The sequence below is a fragment of the Drechmeria coniospora genome, chromosome 03 (genome assembly GCF_001625195.1).
Source record: "Drechmeria coniospora strain ARSEF 6962 chromosome 03, whole genome shotgun sequence".
Taxonomy (NCBI): Eukaryota; Fungi; Ascomycota; class Sordariomycetes; order Hypocreales; family Ophiocordycipitaceae; genus Drechmeria; species Drechmeria coniospora.
In genome coordinates, this window is record NC_054391.1 from 9,532,957 (window position 1) to 9,552,783 (window position 19,827).

The 19,827-nt window shown below is 58.5% G+C and overlaps 4 protein-coding genes across 4 annotated transcripts; 3 read left to right on the top strand and 1 right to left on the bottom strand.

The window, feature by feature from the left end:
- Window positions 1–2,040: 2,040 nt before the first annotated feature.
- On the top strand, window positions 2,041–2,277 carry DCS_08236 (uncharacterized protein; the record flags this gene model as incomplete). The annotated part of the gene is made up of 1 exon (XM_040805514.1): window positions 2,041–2,277. The coding sequence occupies one exon, from the start codon at window positions 2,041–2,043 to the stop codon at window positions 2,275–2,277; it is 237 nt and encodes a 78-aa protein (XP_040655618.1).
- Window positions 2,278–3,912: 1,635 nt separating this feature from the next.
- On the top strand, window positions 3,913–6,821 carry DCS_08237 (uncharacterized protein; the record flags this gene model as incomplete). The annotated part of the gene is made up of 6 exons (XM_040805515.1): window positions 3,913–3,983; window positions 4,070–4,282; window positions 4,464–4,818; window positions 4,876–4,982; window positions 5,059–6,104; window positions 6,169–6,821. The coding sequence occupies 6 exons, from the start codon at window positions 3,913–3,915 to the stop codon at window positions 6,819–6,821; spliced, it is 2,445 nt and encodes an 814-aa protein (XP_040655619.1).
- Window positions 6,822–8,153: 1,332 nt separating this feature from the next.
- Window positions 8,154–9,629, bottom strand: DCS_08238 (uncharacterized protein; the record flags this gene model as incomplete). Its single annotated transcript, XM_040805516.1, has 1 exon — window positions 8,154–9,629. The coding sequence occupies one exon, from the start codon at window positions 9,627–9,629 to the stop codon at window positions 8,154–8,156; it is 1,476 nt and encodes a 491-aa protein (XP_040655620.1).
- A 4,720-nt stretch (window positions 9,630–14,349) lies between these two features.
- Window positions 14,350–18,954, top strand: DCS_08239 (ABC transporter; the record flags this gene model as incomplete). The annotated part of the gene is made up of 2 exons (XM_040805517.1): window positions 14,350–17,068; window positions 17,126–18,954. 2 exons carry the CDS (start codon window positions 14,350–14,352, stop codon window positions 18,952–18,954), a joined length of 4,548 nt encoding a protein of 1,515 aa, XP_040655621.1.
- Between the last annotated feature and the right edge of the window lie 873 nt (window positions 18,955–19,827).

Genomic DNA, 19,827 nt, shown 5'->3' on the forward strand with positions numbered 1-19,827 from the left:
CGTGCGGCTTCGACGCCGGAGAGGAGACCCACCCCGGCCGCTTTCGGCGGAGACGGCGCTTGCGACAGCTGGTGGGGCCGTCGAAACCCCCGTATATTAATACGGGGTATTGTGGAGCACGGAGTAACGTTACGGAGTCATGCACGGGGCTTGTACTTGTACTTGTCCGCTCGCCATCGCCGTGCTACATTTGCATGTACAAGTACAAGCAGCTACTTTGTGCTCGTCCTTCACCGCAAGTGCTTACGGTACTTGAGTACATGTACCTGTACATGCGCATGCACTTACAAGGACTCCGTATCTTTGTAGCCGGCAATGAATACTCGCATACTTGCATGTCGGGTACCTACGGAGTACCGGTGCACAAGTAGAGCAAGCACTCGGTGTACTTGTACTTGATTAGTACCTCGGCGGACGAGCACTTGCATATGCACGTAGGAAGCATAAGCTCACACGGCAATGTATGCGAACCGCATATGCAGGTATGCGGTATGTTGCTTACGTACACGTCCTCGTGCCACGTGCAAGCATGTCTCTTTGTCCAGTGTACATGCGCTGTGTCCGGATCACCGAGACGGTACTTGTACGAGGACCACTACGCCGTACACTGTACATGAATATGCGCTGTCGACACGACCAGGCGCATGTACTTGTACACCTCCACACATGTACACTTGGCTCGTAACACTGCCCCGCACAAGTACAGGTACCTAGACTGCATCTGCTTACTTGAACTTGTACATCTATTTGTACACGTGCTCCGTACTCTGTGTATGTGCCTATACTGGATAAGTGCCTATACCGTCCTGCGTACTCTCCTACTTGTATGTGCTCCGACTCTGTGCATGTGCCTATACTGGATAAATGCCTATACCGTCCTGCGTACTCTCATATTTGTACGTGTTCCGTACTCTGTGCATGTGCCTATACTGGATAAGTGCCTATACTGTCCTGCGTACTCTCCTACTTGTATGTGCTCCGACTCTGTGCATGTGCCTATACTGGATAAGTGCCTATACTGTCCTGCGTACTCTCCTACTTGTGCGTGCTCCGTACTCTGTGCATGTGCCTATACTGGATAAGTGCTTATACCGTCCAGCGTACTCTCCTACTTGTACACGTGCCTATACTGGATAAGTGCTTATACCGTCCAGCGTACTCTCCTACTTGTACTTGCTGCAGTTGACAACGGCGCATCAACGGCCATAACGATGCGTGTAGAACCCCTTGCGCAAATGCGAGACGAAACGAAATTTCCATACGGCGTACGAACTATTCGCACGATTCAAGGGCCAAATCATTCTCGACGCAGCGACCGAGAGCGACCGGAGCGGCGGCAGGCATCGGAACTGGGGTGCTTGGCCAGGCTATTTCCAGCACGCGGGGGTGGATCGGCGCATGACTCAGCTCCTTTCGCTCCCCGTACGTATTTATCCTCGCTACGCAATCTCTAACACGACAGTCGTCTCACCCACGACGATTCAGCCTCTCTGCTGAGCGCCAACGGAACAAGATCCTCTTGGAGGCTGGCGTCATCCTCCAGTCGAGCTGCACAGTCGTGATTTATTTCCTCGGGAGCGAGTCAGCAACGACATCATCATCCGCCTGCTCTCGCGACCTCGGTCCCTCCGAAGGCTCGCACATGGACATTGCCGAGCAAGCGTGGACGAACAGACGGGAATCGAGAAAGAATAGAGCTGCCGGACGACTGCAGCGAGCGGCCCCCTGCCGTGGACGAGCCGGCGTGCTGATGCCAAAGGACCGGGCCGCCAGGCAGGCAGGAAGCCACCGACCTCGACGTGCATCGTTGTCGGGGCCGACGGCGACGACAGGCCAAGGGGACGCACGACGAAGCGTCGTTTCGGATATATTCGTCGACCACACCCTCTTGCGAAATATCGACGGTCATGGCCACCAGATGTCCGCGTCCATTGGCCGTGGTCGGGCCCTTGACTGACGTGAAACTAGTCGTCCACACGCCGTTGACGATTTCGACCGAGCTTGTCCGTGAGCTCCATGCACCATTCCGTCCGGGCAACGATGACGCCACGTTCCATGGTCCGTCCGGGCCACGATGATGCCATGCACCATTTGCCGTGGCGAAAGGACGGTCGAACGGTTCGGCGGGCACGGGGTGGCAAGGACGACGACGCGGCGCACGACATGCCTCGTACCTCGTCCTTTTGCGGGCAGCTTGCCTGCAACGCTACCGCTCCATCCCTGGGCGGACAGCAAGGCCGAGTGCACGTCGAGGACGGCCGGCTTGCTCGTCGATAGGCCCGTGTGCTGGACGCGGCACACGACATGCCTCGTCCCTCGTCCTTTCGTGGGCAGCTTGCCTGCAACGCTACCGCTCCATAATTGGGCGGACAGCTAGGCCGAGTGCACGTCGAGGGCGGCCGGCTTGCTCGTCGATGGGCCCGCGTGCTGTCCGCTTGAATGCCTCTTCGCCGAGACCTGCCTCGCCTGCGTCAGTGATGGGGGGGACAGTTAGGCCGAGTGCACGTCGAGGACGGCCGGCTTGCTCGTCGATGGGCCCGTGTGCTGTCCGCTTGGGTCACGGCCTCTTCGTCGAGACCTGCTTCGCCTGCGTCAGTGATGGGGCGGACAGCAAGGCCGAGTGCACTTTGAGGACGGCTGGCTTGCTCGTCGATGGGCCCGTGTGCTGTCCGCTTGGGTCACGGCCTCTTCGTCGGGACCTGCTTCGCCAGCGTCGGTGAGGACGTCGAGGGAGCGAGGGGAGATGCGACGGGATGGGCAGTTGGCCTTTGCTCGACGCCCCGTTGCCGTAGAGTCATGGCGGACCGAGGAGGAGGTGATGAAAAGGCCAGACTCGTCTCCGCTCGCCCCTTGTCGTGGTCGACGCCGCCCTCGTCCCCCCGAGATGGGCAGTTGGCCTCTGCTCGACGCCCCGTTGCCGTAGAGTCATGGCGGACCGAGGAGGAGGTGATGAAAAGGCCAGACTCCTCTTCGCTCGCCCTTTGTCGTGGCCGACGCCGCCGTCGTCCCTTGGCTCGTGCCGCGAAGAATGCCCCGACGACGGCGGCTGCGGATGCAAAAGGCCTGTGGCGAGCGGGAGGGAGATGGAAGTCGGACGAGGATGCTTTTCGCTGCCGTCATGGAACTTGGACTGGACACATGGCAGGCTCTGATCGTGGAGCGGCCAACCCGTGCCTCGCCACGACGAGCAAGCAGGTGCATCGAGTACCTCCCTGTCGAGTACACGGTACTTTGTCGTGCGCGTGTGCGTACTGATGCGGGCGCCCTTTCGCCGCTCGTTCGGCGCGTATAGGTGCGTTACTTGCTGTGTATGTACCCGTTCTCGTGCACTGCAGTCGTCGTGGTCGTGCCGTGCCGCGGCAGCTCGCTCGTACCCAGTACCAGGTTCGCAAGTACTTGCTTGCGCACGGCCGACCACGCGTACATACCGTACCATGTTCGGGTACCACGATGCGGAAGAAATCAAGTTCCGTTCGACCGCCGTCAGCATGTTACTACTTACAGAGTACCTTGATGCTACCTAGCAAGAGTTTACCCATCGGCAAGGAGTACACCTGAGCACCTACATCTGGGCACCGTCGTGCCGTGTACTGCCAAGGTACCCGCGACGTACCTGCGTTGGTGCAACGACCACGACACACGGCGTCTTGGGGGATGGTGCCGGCCGATGGGGGATGGTCAGGTACAAGTAATGAGTACCAGCAGACATGTACAGAGCATGTATGACGCAAGTACAGATCATGTGCGATGCAAGTATAGATCATGTACAATGCAAGTACAGATCATTTACGGTGCAAGTACTCCGTACTGCTACTGATGTACTCCGCGGGTACTCGGCACAGCACACATCGACCGCCAGTAGGTGTCTGCTATAGGCATCTACAGGCAGTGCACCGATTGTTTGCACGAGCGATGCATCCGCCCCTTGGTGCGATGGAGGCATCAAGCGACTGCTCCTCCGCATGTACGGAGTGCGTGCAGGTGTAAGAATACATAGGGAACGTAAAGGCAAAAGGGCCAAAAGCGCACCTCCAACTTGGGCGATATTGTAGAGGCTAATCACCTACAGTTACAGCCACTGTGCTCTGCAGCGCAGATACTGTACTCTGCAGTACAACGACTGTACTCTGCAGTACAACTACTGTAATCTGCAGTACAACTACCGTACTCTGCAGTACAACGACTGTACTCTGCAGTACAACTACTGTAATCTGCAGTACAGCTACCGTACTCTGCAGTACAACGACTGTACTCTGCAGTTCAACTACGGTACTCTGGACAAGTTAGTACCCAGTATATTAGTACTACGTAGGTACAGACACTTGACAAAATGGACGATTCAGCTTTGGTAGCGCTTCTCCTACAAATTGAATCAACAATTTTGCCACCCCATTGTGCCTGTAAGTAGCTTGGCCGGGTGCCTGAGATGAGAGCTGTCGCCGCACGTGCGGGTGCTGCCTCAGGCCGGACGCTGCCTCAGGCCGGACGCTGCCTCAGGCCGGACCGTCCAGCTCACCGCTGTGTCGTCCTTTTCTCGCCACCCTCACCCTTCTCACCCTTCTCACCACTCCATGGCGAACCTTCAACCTTCACCTCCGTCCACCCTTCGCACCCTGCGGGCTCGCTCTCCATCCCGCTCGTCGACGGCCCGCCATGCCGAAGCGGACGCGGGACTCCCTCTCCGCCGCCGCCGACGATGCCGAGCTGGACCGCCACGCCACGCCTCCGTCTGGCCCCGGCAGGACGCCGAGCTCTCGGCCGAACGCTGCTCCCGCCCGTCGAAGAATCACCTCCTGTGCCGCTTGCCGCAAGCAAAAGGTCTGCGGGAAGCCGTGCCGTCGTCCTCTGCCGACCGCTGACGACGGCCCGTGCTAGATCAAGTGCGAGCTGCCCGCCGAGGGCCCGCCGTGCGCGCGTTGCAGGGCCAAGGACGTCGAATGCATCATCGACTTTGGCCTCCGCAACTCCATCCTCGACCAGAGGTGTGTCTCTCGCCTCGCCGTCCGTCCCGTGAGGACCCCCTCCCGCCCCGACGGCCCGCTGAGCAGCCGTCGGCAGGCAGCTGGCCGTCCTGAGGAGAGATCTCGGCCACGTGCACGCCAACCTCGACCGCGTCTGCCGCCATCTCCGCCTCGACCCGCCGCCGCCGCTCGAGACGCCTTCGTCGGCCGCCCATCTCTCTCTCCTGCTTCCTCGGCGGGACGGGGCCTTTGACGGAGCCTTTGACGATGGCGACCAAGCCCCCTCCGAACCCTCGCCGCGCCACTCGCCCGCCGCCGTCGAGGCCCCCGTCGACGCCTTCCTCGCCCCCCAGGCCGCGCCCGCCTCGCCGTTGCGGAGCGACGCCCTCCGATGGCGCCCGACGCCGAGGCGACCCGACATGGTTAGCAAGGGCCTGCTGACCGTCGACGAGGCCGACGTGCTCGTGAGCTACTACCTCACCCAGCTGGACCCCGTCGTCTACGGCGTCGCCGGCAAGCATCGCACCACCCGGTCGGTCCGCGACGCCTCGCCGGCCCTCCTCGCCGTCGTCTGCACCGTCTCGGCCCTCCACCTGGCCGACATGTATCGCCATTACGACGCGTGCTACCGCGAGTTCCGCTGCCTCGTCGCCGCCGCCACCTTTGAGAAGCGCGACCTCGAGCACGTCCGGGCCCTCGTCGTCGGCGCCTTTTGGCTGCCCGACGCCTCGCGCGTCCTCCTCTGCGACGCCTTCCGTCGGGCCGGCGACGCGCGCCTGCACCGGCACATCGCCAGGGCCTGCGCCGACGCCGACGCCGACGCCCGGGACCGCGTGCGGCTGTGGTACTGCCTGTTCATGTGCGACCAGCACCTCTCCGTCCTGCACAACAGGGACGGCCTGCTGCGCCTCGACCGCGAGATCCTGGAGAGGCGAGACGAGTTCCTCGCCGCCGACGGCTCGACGGCCCAGGACGTCCGAACCGTCGCCCAGGTCGGCCTCCTCGTCACCATGATTCGCTCCAAGCAGACGTTTGGCTCCGAGCGCCCGACGCCCGTGCCGGAGCCCCTGGCCGGCTGCGTCGAGGGGTTCGTGACGGATACCGACCTCTGGATCCGCAAGTATCCCCTCCTGTTTCAGTCTCGTGCGTCGCCGACCCTTTCCCTGCCCCCCTTGGCGTGCGTCCGTGCCGGCTGACGTGCTCGCAGGCGACGACGCGTCGCTCGGCGAGTTCCCGCTCTTCGGCTTCAGGCTGCACCATCTCTTCGCCAGGCTCTATCTCGGCCACCACGTTTTCCGCGGCCTGCGGGCGAATCCGATACCGGACGTCTTCCTTGCCGCCGCCCGCATGGCCTACGCCTCGGCTCTCGAGATCTTCAAGCTCGTCCGCGACGAGGCCGGCCTTCGCCGCAGCCTCGTCAAGGTGCCCAGCTACATCCACATCATGCTCTCCTTTGCCGGCCACTTTCTGCTCGAGCTGTCTCTCAAGCACCGGGACCAGCTCGCCATCGCCGTCGAGGACGACTACCGCTGCCTCGGCTCCGTCGTCTCCTCCCTGCGGGAGATGCGCATGACGCCGCGCCATCCCCTCTCGCGCGTCGCCGACGGCCTCGCGAAGCGAATGTTCGAGTTCGCCGCGGCCTACGGCAAGGAGCTCCTCGCCGAACCCAGCGGCACGCCGAGTCTGGGAGTCCAGCTGGCCGCCGCTTGGCCCGCGTCCCTCCATCCGGCCTCGGCTCATTCCCACGCCGACCCGACTCCCGTCTTTGATCTCGAATCGGCCGTCATGCCTGACGAGTTTTCCTACCTCGACTACGGCGACTTTGCCCTCGCCGAGTCGGCCATGTTTGGCATCCTCTAGAACCATCCGAGCACGAGGCGATGGCCGCATCATACCGACGTTACCGATCATCGCAGCCGCGGTCGGCTATCAAACACCATGGCGGGCCATGGCATGACACAGTTCGTGGCCCTTTGCGAACCTCGCCGCGGTCACCTATCAAACACCATGGCGGGCCATGGCATGACACAATTCGTGGCCCTTTGCGAACCTCGCCGCTGCATGTGCCAATTCCCCTGACAATGTCTTCCTACGGCTCGGCTCCAGAGCCGTTTCCGGTCAATGTACATTTATGCCATCATCCCGTCTCACGTCTCCGCAAGAATCCTCGCAATACCATACGAGAGCGTCCATCAGCAGAAGCTTGTTCGAGCCATTCCTCAAGCGCGGGCTAGACCTACGAGGTCGCTTTGACTACGAAGCAGACTAGAGAAATTATATGCAAGCTCGAATTGCATACGAAGCAGACGAGAGAAACTTGGGACGATCATCACAACCCTGACATGACCCGTAGCTTCTCGGTTGATATTTCTCACTGGTCCTTTACATGCAGCCCTTTACATGCAGTCAAGGCAACAAGAAAGCGCGTTTTCGGTCCAACGTCGAGCCTGTTATTTGACACGGCCCCATGAAGCCATTAACTGTCGATTGCATAATCATCTGCCGACACGGTTCGCGGCAACCTAGTCCGAGCTGGCAGAGAACATATAGATGCGTACTACCTACCATGAGACACCTGTCGAGCCAATCGATTTCGCCTCCATTAAATCCGTCACTCCAACAGATCACGCTGGATGAGTTGTAACGGTGGTGAATTGTGGTTTGACTCATGACCATCTATTGTAAAGCTGTTCTGAGTTCTAACTCTCCCATCCAGTTCGGATCCAACATTGTACTTTGAAGAGAAGAAATATATCAAACAAGAAAATGGTGTGGAGGATTCCGTTCGGGCCCACACAAACCCTGCCGACTTCATGAGTCCAAGTGATTCAAAGAAAATAACCGTCTCCGAGGATTCCCAACATGCCGTGGCCGTGTATCGATGAAGGGCCTAGTTGGCTTGGCTCTGCGAATAGGACGATGAAGATCATTCTATACTCGCTTCACCCCGATGCGTGAAGATTCGAATCAAGGCTCCTCGGGTGGCCGTCGACACAAAGTGGGCTACCCACGACCCGGAGGATGCGGTACGACATGGTGGTGTCGTTGAAAGTTAAGCTCCTGTCAACCAGAACCGAATCTCCGGCCGGGCTAGCTTGCAGGGTCTTGGGAAGCCGGAGAGCCATGATGGTTGTCGGACCGCCGAGTCAATAAGCTGCCGAATCGATGCCGGCTGCTTTTCCGAGCCAGAAACTAGTTGCCGCCGTTGCCGTTGCCGTTTCCGTTGCCGTCGCCTCCGTTGCCGCCCTTGCCTCCGTTGCCCTTGTAGCCTCCGTCGCCGCCGTTGCCGCCGTTGCCGTTGCCGGAGCCGTTTCCAGAGCCGCCGTTGCCGCTGTTGCCGTTGCCGTTACCATCGCCGTTGCCGCTTCCTCCGTTGCCGCCGTCGCCGCCGGTGCTCTCATAGCCTCCGTTGCCACCGTTGCCGGCGTTTCCGTTGCCGCTGCCGTTGCCGTTTCCACCGTTGCCGGCCGACGTTTGCGTGTTCTTGGTTCCGGAAGTGGACTTGGATCCCGAGTTGTAGCCTCCATGGTAGGTGGAGTTGCCGCCGCCGTGTCCGCCGTGTCCGCCGTTGCCACCAGTGCCGCCGCTGCCGCCATCGCCACCGTCTCCGCCATCACCGCCGCGGCCGGGAGAGCCCGGTTCACCTGGAGAGCCGGGGCTGCCGGGCTTGCCGTGACCGCCGGGGGCGCCAGGAGCTCCAGGGGTTCCGGGGGCGCCGGGGGCACCAGCCTCGCCCTCCTCGCACAACAGGCATGGCTTCTCGTGCTTCATGTTCTTGTCGTGCTTCTCGTGCTTTTCCTTTTCCTCGCACTCGACACAGGGCTTCTCGTGCTTGTCGTGCTTCTCATGCTTTTCCTTTTCCTCACACTCGACGCATGGCTTCTCGTGCTTCTCATGCTTTTCCTTTTCCTCACACTCGACGCATGGCTTCTCGGGCTTCTCATGCTTCTCGTGCTTTTCCTTTTCCTCGCACTCGACGCATGGCTTCTCGGGCTTCTTAGGCTTCTCATGCTTCTCCTTTTCCTCGCACTCGACGCATGGCTTCTCCGGCTTCTCCGGCTTGTCGTGGCCAGGCTTCCCGTGACATTCCATGTCGTGCTCCATTGCCGAGTGGATTGGGTGGGCCGTGACGACCTCGAGGTCGGTGCACTCGCAGCCGGCCGGGACGTTGTCGCCGTAGGCAATGACGGCACCGTCGGCAGGGCGCTGGCAAAAGTGGCCAGATCCTCCGGAGAATTCGCCATGGCTCCAGACCAGGGTGTTGTCGTGAACGGTAAAGGTGGTCTTGATGACGCTGGCCCGCTGAAGGGGCGAGAAATACTCGCTGTCGCAGCCGGAGCTGATGGAGATGGAGCCACCCTCGCTGACGGAGTAGAGGGAGCCCTGGATGATTGTCCAGACGGTGGCGGCGTGGACGTTGTCCGTGCTGAAGCCGTTGTGACCGATATACTGGGCCGGCTTGCAGGCGCCGCCGCAGTCCGGGCTCCACGAGGGGGTGGAGAGTCTCAGGACAAATGTGGAAGTGTCGCAGCCCAGCGAAGTTCGCTTGATGTTCGACCGACGAAGGAGCTTGGCCATCCTTTCCGACGGTGCCGCTGCCACGGCGGCCACCGGGGCCGACAGGAGTGGCACCGTCAGAAGGCTTCCGACGAACGCAGGGAACAACATGATGAAGAGAGCGGCAGTGCGAGTGCAAACGGACTAAGGAGCGTGTGATTCGTGCGGAAGCTGGTCGAACCTCGATGCTGAGACGAGCGCTGCTGTCGAGATTTATACACCATCGCCCGAACCCGTCAATCAGTCGGGGCTCGACGAAAGGAAATCACTGCATTCCGAGATTCACCAAAAGGGAAATTACCATTCTCATCCAACAAGATGAAGGACATGTCCAATGCAGATGTTCCTATCCATTCGGACGTCCAGGTGTAGTCGTGCAAGAGCCAATCGGGTTAGCCAGCGTGCCTTTTCAAGTATGCTTGTCTTGCCGTGTTGTTGCACCAAGAATGTGCTCGCAGTTAAAAACAACCTTGTGTTGGCGAGCCCAGCTCAGGGAGTGAGTGTATTGCTCCCCATGCTGGACTCCGTGGCCGTCAATAGAAGTAGGTCAACATCTCCAAACCAGCACTTTTCTTCACCTCTGATGTTGTCAACCTGTGTAATCTTGCCCGTGATTTGGTCAATTTTCTCAGGCCTTCTCCAAACAAACACGCCTTCTCTGCATGCAATAATTGCACTGTTTTTTTTCATGGTGCTTCATTCCAGCGAGTCCTGCAAGCCTGTTTGGTCATCACGGGACTGACTCAACTGGGGTTGTGAAAACACGCGAGACGCGTTCAAGGGAGTAAAGGCGCCGAGTACGGACAGGCGCCTCGTACTCCGTACCGACTAAACCACCATTAATGACCGCGCCCTACGGTCGTTTCGTACCGCTAACACCCAATTGATGCCGCCTCATCCCATTTTTCGGTCAAGGTTCCGGTTTAGTTGGCCTAGGGTTGTTACTTGTCATAATCCCGTCGTGATTGTCATTCGAGCGATACTGCTTTCTTCCTCGGTGCCCTGAATCTAGAAGGTCTGGATCCAAGTACGCGATCAATGGCCTGATCCATGTACGCGATCAGTTGTCTGCCTACTTGTACTTCAACACGCACAACTCCGTGAAGAAATATAGGGCTGGTGTGTGGAAGGTTGGTAACGACAACTTGAAGAGCGAAAACAGTCCATGGTCGGGGAAATTAGGTTGTGACCACTCCGTAGAAGCACATGCCTAAAGGCAATAAGATAATAAAGTTGGTCCGTGTGGGGTCTCATTAGTTCAGTTCGTTCCCCCACGATTGTCTGCATACAGACTGGGTTCACATAGTGCACCTTTCATGTGCTGTGCAGTAGTTTGTCGACGACGCAGCCGTATCATGAGTAGTCCGAACGTACATGCAGGACAAGCTCGTGATGGCATCCACACCGGAACAAGTGGAAGAGGTTGCGGGATTCCTTTGCTTTGTTTGGTAAATGGTAAAAGATGGGTTGCCTGCGATGCATGTCCTCGAGAGTTCGATGACTGCTCATGGTGGTATTAGTGAGGAGCAGGCAGCCAAGTTGTATCCTCACCCGTGATTCATTCTTGCCATGGCTACCCTAGAGCGCGCAAGATCCGTGCCGTCAAGCAACAATCACAACATCAACATATGCGTAGGTGTAGAGTAAACACGACGGGCACCGTAATAAAATGCGATTGTGGATTTTCAATCACAAATCAAACACGACCATGGCTTTTCTGAGCCGATCTTGGCGTAGCATTATTTCGGCTGGCGGCAAGGCGATCCAAAGCAGGAATTTCTTAGTCTTTGAATACGAAAACGAACATGCCTTTGGATCGTTTGGCAACATTGATCTGCCTTTCGCCGGTCTGATATGGTGCCCGATGGGTAATGCGAATTCCATAGACTCAAGAAGAGTATTGTCGAGACGTAAATGTTTGTCAATCCAGTAGCAACCAGTTCCGACCAGCTCGGCATGGGTCCTCGCATTGTTGGCGCTGCCATCCAAGCGGGCAATGATAAGTCGTGTCCTTGGCAGGGATAACGATGTGTGTTCTCCGTCAATTATATGCAGCCAATGACCCAAGGCACATATTTCCCTTGCTCGAATTTCAAGATCGATCCATTGTAGTGCAGTTGCCCCCCCCTCGTCTAATGCCATCCTTTGCCGTAGCAATAGCCATTCGTCCGGCGAGTATTCGTCGGGGCCAACGAGGCACACCCATATAGCTGGCTCTTGCCTGCTTGATTATGCTTCTGACCCGAGTATTATTATGACTCGAGTATGCTTCTGACCCGAGTGTGCTTCTGACCCGAGTATGCTTCTGACCGAGTATGCTTCTGACCGAGTATGCTTCTGACCCGAGTATGCTTCTGACCCGAGTATGCTTCTGACAGAGTATTATTCTGACCCAAGTATGCTTCTGACCCGAGTATGCTTCAGACCGAGTATTTTTCTGACCCGAGTATGTGTCTGACCGGAGTATGCTATGATTCTGATCGAGTATGATTCTGACCGAGTATGCTTCTCACTGAGTATTTTTCTGACCCGAGTATGCTTCTGACCGAGTATTTTTCTGACCCGAGTATGTGTCTGACCCGAGTATGCGTCTGACCCGAGTATGCTTCTGACCGAGAATGCTTCTGACCGAGTATTTTTCTGACCCGATTATTTTTCTGACCCGAGTATGCTTCTGATTGAGCATTATTCTGACCTGAGTATGCTCCCGACCCGAGTATGCTCCTGGCCCGAGTATGCGTCTGACCCGAGCATGCTTCTGAGCGAACCTGCTTCTGACCCAAGTGTGCGTATGGCCTGAGCATGCTTGACCCGAGTATGCTTCTGACCCGACCATGCTTCTGGCACGAGTAGAGATATACTCGCATCCCTTTTGCTTCCCAAGTGCTGCCACATTCCTTGCCCAGGCTTGATCTCTTTGCAGACTTTCAACGCCATCTGCACCATAGTCGGTTGTCTTCGCTTGCCCGTACGTTGACGCACATCGCGTGCCGTGGCCCTCCGTGAGTGATTTTTCTTGCTTTTGTATGCGTCCCACAGCCCATATCAGGCTTGCGACTCCTCGTAGTGTCGCCAGTTGAATTTTACAGTGTAGGCAGAGATAGTGGACGACGATGATCCCAAGGTGTTTGTTGCGGCCTGTTAAGCCAGCAACGGAAGATGCAACGCATGCTGCACGATGCCAAGGTATCCGCCCCATGTGTGTCGGTCGAGCTGACCAAGTACAACGTCAACAACGGTGCACGGTATTTCAGTTTGCCGTGGTATAACAATCATGTTGTTTATAAGCCGTCAGGGTATGGTTCGTTTCGAAAAACTCAAAACTTGTTGCGTCGCTCTCCTCGGTCGTATGCCGCCTCACATCGCAAGCAGGGCAGTTGGTGCACGTGTAAACTGTGCCGGGAATTACAGTTCAAACAAGCCCATGCATGATTGACTTTCCAGCCAGCATGGACCAAGGTTTGCAAGTGACGGCCGACCACCCACACTGTTGGTGCCGTCAAACCCCTGCACTGCACCCATGTAGCATCATGTGCGGAGTACATGAGTGAGTTCTTTTTTCTTTTTTTTGTGCGACGCTATTCATCCGTTTTCGAGAGAGAAAAGCCATCGACGGATCCCATCAAAACTTCGTCGGGCGTGTTGCGCGGTCCATGTGGAAAACGCAGGTGAGCGAAGCGCGACATCTCATCTTCGAGCTCGCCTTGGAAATGAGTTAGTTCCGCCGCGATGCATGTCGAAATCGGTTGACGAGAAAAGCTGTGACTTGACACGACCCAGGGGAGCTGCGGCTCTTCACCTGCCGACGAAGCCATCCTCATGATGGTGCCCAAAATAGCTGCTTCGAGACATGGGTGCCACCAGGAGAGATCATTCTGGACCACAAATTCCGCGGGCGAAAGCAATAATGCCAAGTGAGCAAGCCGATTATGCGTTGCGCAACCGCTGCCATGGCGCACTTGATTCAGCAGGACCCTCGACCCCCGTTGTTGGGGTCTCGCGGCCCCCAAGCCAAAGTCAGGGGGGAGGGAGGCGAGAGGACACCACAAGTCTTCCGTATGCTCCGTAGCATGGCACAATTTGCTTTTCTCAAGTACGAGCACATCCATTGTCCCGATTTCACTTCAATATCCACCCTGGCTGTCAATAATCGTCATCCTGCTTGCTCGGTACTCCTATTCCGATCCAAATGATTGCAAACGTCGGCGAGAAACGCTTAAATGGGGGGGACTTACCATGTCCACAGAGAGATGGCATGACACCATGTAAATTAAGCATTCACCTACTGACAGGTACCCTGTGAATGTACCGTACCGTAGCTCTGGGAATAGGAGACCGAAGCAGTTGGCATGCATTCCTCACATATTGTGATTCTCAAAGGCGCCACCGGCCTGTTAGTTCTGACGCAACAACGCCAGTGACGCACTAATCTTCCGGCCGAAGAAGGGTTGCAAGCCACTTCGAATCTTATCGAGCTGTCACTGGTCCGTATCCTGTTAGCGATCGAGGCGATTCTCGAAACGTGGTTGGGCCGGGGGCCATCGTATGCGGACAGCTCGGAGGGCCGTCATAGACGCAGATCCGGCCGTGCCGTGCGGCTTTTTGCCAAGTCCGAAGTGCGAGGCCGAAGGGCGAGGCGTAATCGTTCTCAGGATGCATTCGTTTGTCGTACAAAAACAAGGTAGCACGCCCCCCGCCTCGATGACAGCCTTGTACTCGGTGACGGATGGCATGTAGCGATTGCGACTCGACTCGACGAGACAAAGGCATGAGCCTGGTCGATCTTATTGCCTCACCACCACGAATCGACACGGAAGCATCCTGAGCCACCATGGGTGACGAAACATCAGGCTCGGCGGAGACGGCCGGCAAGTCGCGACCCCTGTCCTCCGACCCGTCGGCCGACCCGAGCGGCCCGTCTGCGACGGCAGAAGAACCGTCCGGCCAGGAGAAGCAATCCGGCTCGGATCCGGCAGCGCAGGCGGAGGAGACGGCCGAATACGCGCCGTTGAAAGTCAACAACTCCGAGACCGACGGGCCGCCGCTCGAGAGGAAGCGCACGATCCAGTCCGACGATGACCTGTTCCGGGTCCTATCCCGGCGTCGCACCAATGCCACCTCCGGTTCGGCCGAGGATCGGGCGGGAGAGTCGCAGGAGATTGAGCGGCTCATGTCTCGACTCTTCGGCAAGGCTCGACAGGAGCAGAGCGAGGACGAGAACACGCGACACAGCGGCGTCGTCTTCCGGAACCTCACCGTCAAGGGCGTCGGTCTCGGCGCCAGCCTGCAGCCGACGGTCGGCGACATATTCCTCGGCCTCCCGAGGAAGCTGAGGAGCCTCTTCACCAAGGGCGAAAAGACGTCGTCGAAGCCGCCGGTACGCGAGCTCATCAGCAACTTTGACGGATGCGTCCGGCCAGGCGAGCTGCTCCTCGTCCTCGGCCGGCCCGGCTCCGGCTGCACGACCTTCCTCAAGTCCTTTTGCAACCAACGGTCCGGGTTCGAGGCGGTCGAAGGCGACGTCATGTACGGCGGAACCGACGCGGCCGAGATGGGCAGACGCTTCCGCGGCGAGGTCATCTACAACCCCGAGGACGACCTTCACTACGCCACCCTCACAGTGAGACGGACGCTCCGGTTCGCGCTCCAGACGCGCACGCCCGACAAGAAGTCGCGGCTCCAGAACGAGTCTCGACAGGACTACGTGCGCGAGTTCCTCAAGGTCGTCACCAAGCTGTTCTGGATCGAGCACACGCTCGGCACCAAGGTCGGCGACGAGTTCATCCGCGGCGTCTCCGGCGGCGAGCGGAAACGGGTCAGCATCGCCGAGGCCATGATCACGCGCGCCTCCGTCCAGGGCTGGGACAACTCCAGCAAGGGTCTCGATGCCAGCACGGCCCTCGAGTACGTGCGCTCCATCCGCGCCATGACCAACATGGCCGACGTGTCGACGGCCGTGTCGCTGTACCAGGCGGGCGAGTCGCTCTACCAGCTCGTCGACAAGGTCCTCCTCATCGACGGCGGCAAGTGTCTGTACTTTGGCCCTGCCGAGAACGCGAAGCAGTACTTCCTCGACCTCGGCTTCGACTGCCCTGAACGATGGACGACGGCCGACTTCCTCACGTCGGTCAGCGACGAGCACGAGCGAAGCATCCGCGAGGGCTGGGACGATCGCATCCCTCGGTCGCCCGACGAATTCTCCGAGGCGTACCGGAAGAGCGACGTGTACGCCAAGAACATCTCCGACATCGAGTCGTTCGAGGCAGAGGTCGAAGAAAAGGTTCGCGCCCGGGCCGAGGATCTGAAGAAGACGGCGGAGAAGAACTACACGCTTCCGTTCCACCAGCAGGTCCTCGCCTGCACGAAGCGCCAGTTCCTCGTCATGCTTGGCGACAAGGCCTCGCTCTTCGGAAAATGGGGCGGCCTCATCTTCCAGGGTCTCATCGTCGGAAGTTCCTTTTACAACATACCGCTGACGGCCGTCGGCGTCTTCCCCCGAGGCGGCGCCCTCTTCCTCCTTCTCTTGTTCAACGCGCTGCTCGCGCTCGCCGAGATGACGGCGGCCTTTTCGTCGAAGCCGATCCTGCTCAAGCACAAGTCGTTTTCCTTCTACCGGCCCTCGGCCTTTGCCCTCGCCCAGACGGTCGTCGACATACCGCTGGTCCTGATACAGGTCCTCATCTTCGCCATCATCATCTACTTCATGGCCAACCTGGCGCGGACGGCATCGCAATTCTTCATCGCCGTCCTGATCCTCTGGCTCGTGACCATGACGACGTACGCGTTCTTCCGTGCTATCGCCTCCTTCTGCCGCACCATCGACGTCGCCACCCGCTTCACCGGCATATCGGTCCAGATCCTCATCGTCTACACCGGCTACCTGATCCCGCCGACGTCGATGCACCCCTGGTTCAGCTGGCTGCGGTACATCAACTGGATCCAGTACGGTTTCGAGGCGCTCATGGCGAACGAGTTTAGCGACGCGGACATCATCTGCGTGCCTCCCTATCTCGTCCCCCAGGGACCGCAGGCGGCGCCCGAGTTTCAATCCTGCGCCCTGCGCGGCAGCGTCGAAGGGCAAACCATCGTGCAAGGCTCGGCCTACATCGAGTCGGCCTTTGGGTACAGCCGAGCCCATCTTTGGCGAAACTTTGGCTTCCTGTGGGCGTTCTTCCTCGCCTTCGTCTTCCTCACAGCCCTCGGCATGGAGCTCATGAAGGCCAACGCCGGCGGAGGCGCCATCACCGTCTTCAAACGAGGCCAAGTGCCCAAGAGCGTCGAGGCAGCCATCAAGACCGGAGGGCGCGGGAAGAAGGGTGACGAAGAGGAGACGAGCACCCCGGAACCGGCCGCGCCGGCCATGCTCGAGGAGGACCAGACGGATGCCGACTCGGGCGACAACCTGAAGCAGATTGCCAAGAACGAGGCCGTCTTTACCTTTCGGAACATCAACTACACGATACCGTACGAGAACGGGGAGCGACGCCTCCTGCAGGACGTTCAGGGATTCGTCCGACCGGGCAAGCTGACCGCTCTCATGGGTGCTTCCGGTAGGGATCCCGTGTGCGACGCCTAGGCATGCGTCGAGAAGCTAACATGGCGAGTAGGGGCCGGAAAAACGACGCTGCTCAACGCGCTCGCGCAACGCATCAAGTTTGGCACCATCACCGGCGACTTCCTCGTCGACGGCCGGCCGCTGCCCAAGTCGTTCCAGAGGGCCACCGGTTTCGCCGAGCAGATGGACATTCACGAGCCAACGGCGACGGTCCGGGAGGCGCTTCAGTTCTCCGCCCTCCTGCGCCAGCCGCGCGAGACGCCGAAGAAGGAAAAGCTCGCGTACTGCGAGGCCATCATCGACCTCCTCGAGATGAGAAGCATCGCCGGCGCCACCATCGGCAGGGTCGGCGAGGGCCTGAACCAGGAGCAGCGCAAGAGGCTGACCATCGGCGTCGAGCTCGCCTCCAAGCCGGAGCTGCTCATGTTCCTGGACGAGCCGACGAGCGGCCTCGACTCGGGCGCCGCCTTCAACATCGTTCGCTTCCTGCGAAAGCTGGCCGACGCCGGGCAGGCCGTCCTGTGCACCATCCACCAGCCCTCGGCCGTCCTGTTCGAGTACTTTGACGAGCTCGTCCTCCTCAAGTCTGGCGGACGGGTCGTCTACCATGGCCCGTTGGGAAAGGACAGCCAGGATCTGATCCAGTACTTTCGCTCCCACGGCGCGCATTCCTGCCCGCCGGACGTCAATCCCGCCGAGTACATGCTCGAAGCCATCGGCGCCGGAGACCCGAACTATAAGGGCAAGGACTGGGGAGACGTGTGGGCCGCGTCAGAGGAGCACGAGGCGCGTGCCCGCGAGATCGACGACTTGATCTCGAAGCGGCGGCAGGTCGAGCCGTCGAGGCAGATGCAAGACGACCGCGAGTACGCGGCGTCCATGTCGACGCAGCTGTCCATCGTCGTGAGGCGGGCCTTTGTGGCATACTGGCGCACGCCGGGATACATCATCGGCAAGTTTATGCTCCACATCCTGACGGGGCTCTTCAACTGCTTCACCTTTTGGCGGCTCGGTTATTCGGTCATCGATTACCAGAATCGGCTCTTCTCCATCTTCATGACCCTGACCATCTCGCCGCCGCTGATCCAGCAGCTGCAGCCCGTCTTCCTCAACTCGCGCAACATCTTCCAGTCGCGCGAGAACAGCGCCAAGATATACTCGTGGGTCGCCTGGGTCACGGCGGCGACGGTCGTCGAGATACCGTACGCCATCGTCGCCGGCAGCATCTACTTTTGCTGCTGGTGGTGGGGGATCTTTGGCACGCGCGTCTCGAGCTTCGCCTCGGGCTTCGCCTATCTGCTCGTCCTCTTGTTCGAGCTCTACTACGTCAGCTTCGGGCAGGGGATCGCGGCGTTTGCACCCAACGAGCTCTTGGCCTCGCTCCTGGTCCCCGTCTTCTTCCTGTTCGTCATCGCCTTTTGCGGCGTCGTCGTGCCGCCCGACGCGCTGCCGTACTTTTGGCGCAGCTGGATGTATTGGCTGTCGCCCTTCCACTACCTGTTCGAGGCTTTCCTCGGCGTCGTCATCCACGACCAGCCGGTCGAGTGCTTGGACGACGAGTTTGCCACGTTCCAGCCGCCGTCCAACCTGACGTGCGACGAGTACGTCGATCCGTACATTGCCACCATGGGTGGCTCGGTGGAAACGAGCGTCGAGGGAGTGTGCGAGTACTGCCAGTATGCCACGGGCGACGAGTTTGGCGTCGGATTCAGCGTCTACTACGACAACATCTGGCGGGATTTCGGCATCTTTTGCGGCTTCATCGTCTTCAACTATGCCGTCATATACTTTGCCACATGGATGCGGTACGGATACCGAGGCGGGAATCCATTCAAGCTGATCCTGGCCAAGGTGCGGAAGCCAAAGAAGGCCGCGAGCTGATGGGTGGCGAACGGTTCAATGGAGGTGGCGTACTCTGAACGGACGTGTTCCAAACGGATCATGGATGATATAGAAATTAATGCATCGAAACCATCAGTTGCTTGACATTCTTGATGGCGTTGGCTGGATTGTAGATTGGAAGCCTACAGGGCTTGAAGGTTTTGTGATGGCGTACTCTGAACGGACGTGTTCCAAACGGATCATGGATGACATGGAAAGTAATGAATCGAAATCATCAGCTGCTTGACATGTATCATCAGCTGCTTGATATGTTTGATGGCGTTGGCTGCATTGTAGATTGGAAGCCTGCAGTGCTTGAAGGTTTTGTGATGGCGTACTCTTAACGGACGTGTTCCAAACGGATCATGGATGACATAGATAGTAATGAATCGAGATCATCAGCTGCTTGACATGTATCATCAGCTGCTTGGCATGTTTGATGGCGTTGGCTGCATTGTTGATTGGAAGCCTGCAGTGCTTGAAGGTTTTGTGAATGGCTGGACGAAAAGCGTGATGGGTGAATCAGGATCGTACTGTACGAGGGAGGGCTCGCACAGTACCCCCGCCGCGTACTGGCCCAGTCCTTATAGGCGGATTAGAAGGAAGTATAGTGCTCGCTTAGTTCAGTTTGTGCCTACATGCACAGTGTATTTGCAATATAGGCACTAAATTTTGGCGAGTCGTTATGCAGTAGGGCTTCTGTTTTAGCGGTCAGAATTGACCGACGCGCCTAGATGGACGCTTACATAATATTTTGCCGACTTTGAGCTACAAAATGGCTGCAATTTTTTCCATCCGGCCTTGGAAAGATTTTTCCTCCGACATTATCTCTCTCTTCATCGCAGCGCCATGGCCTCTCTGCCATCGCCGCCG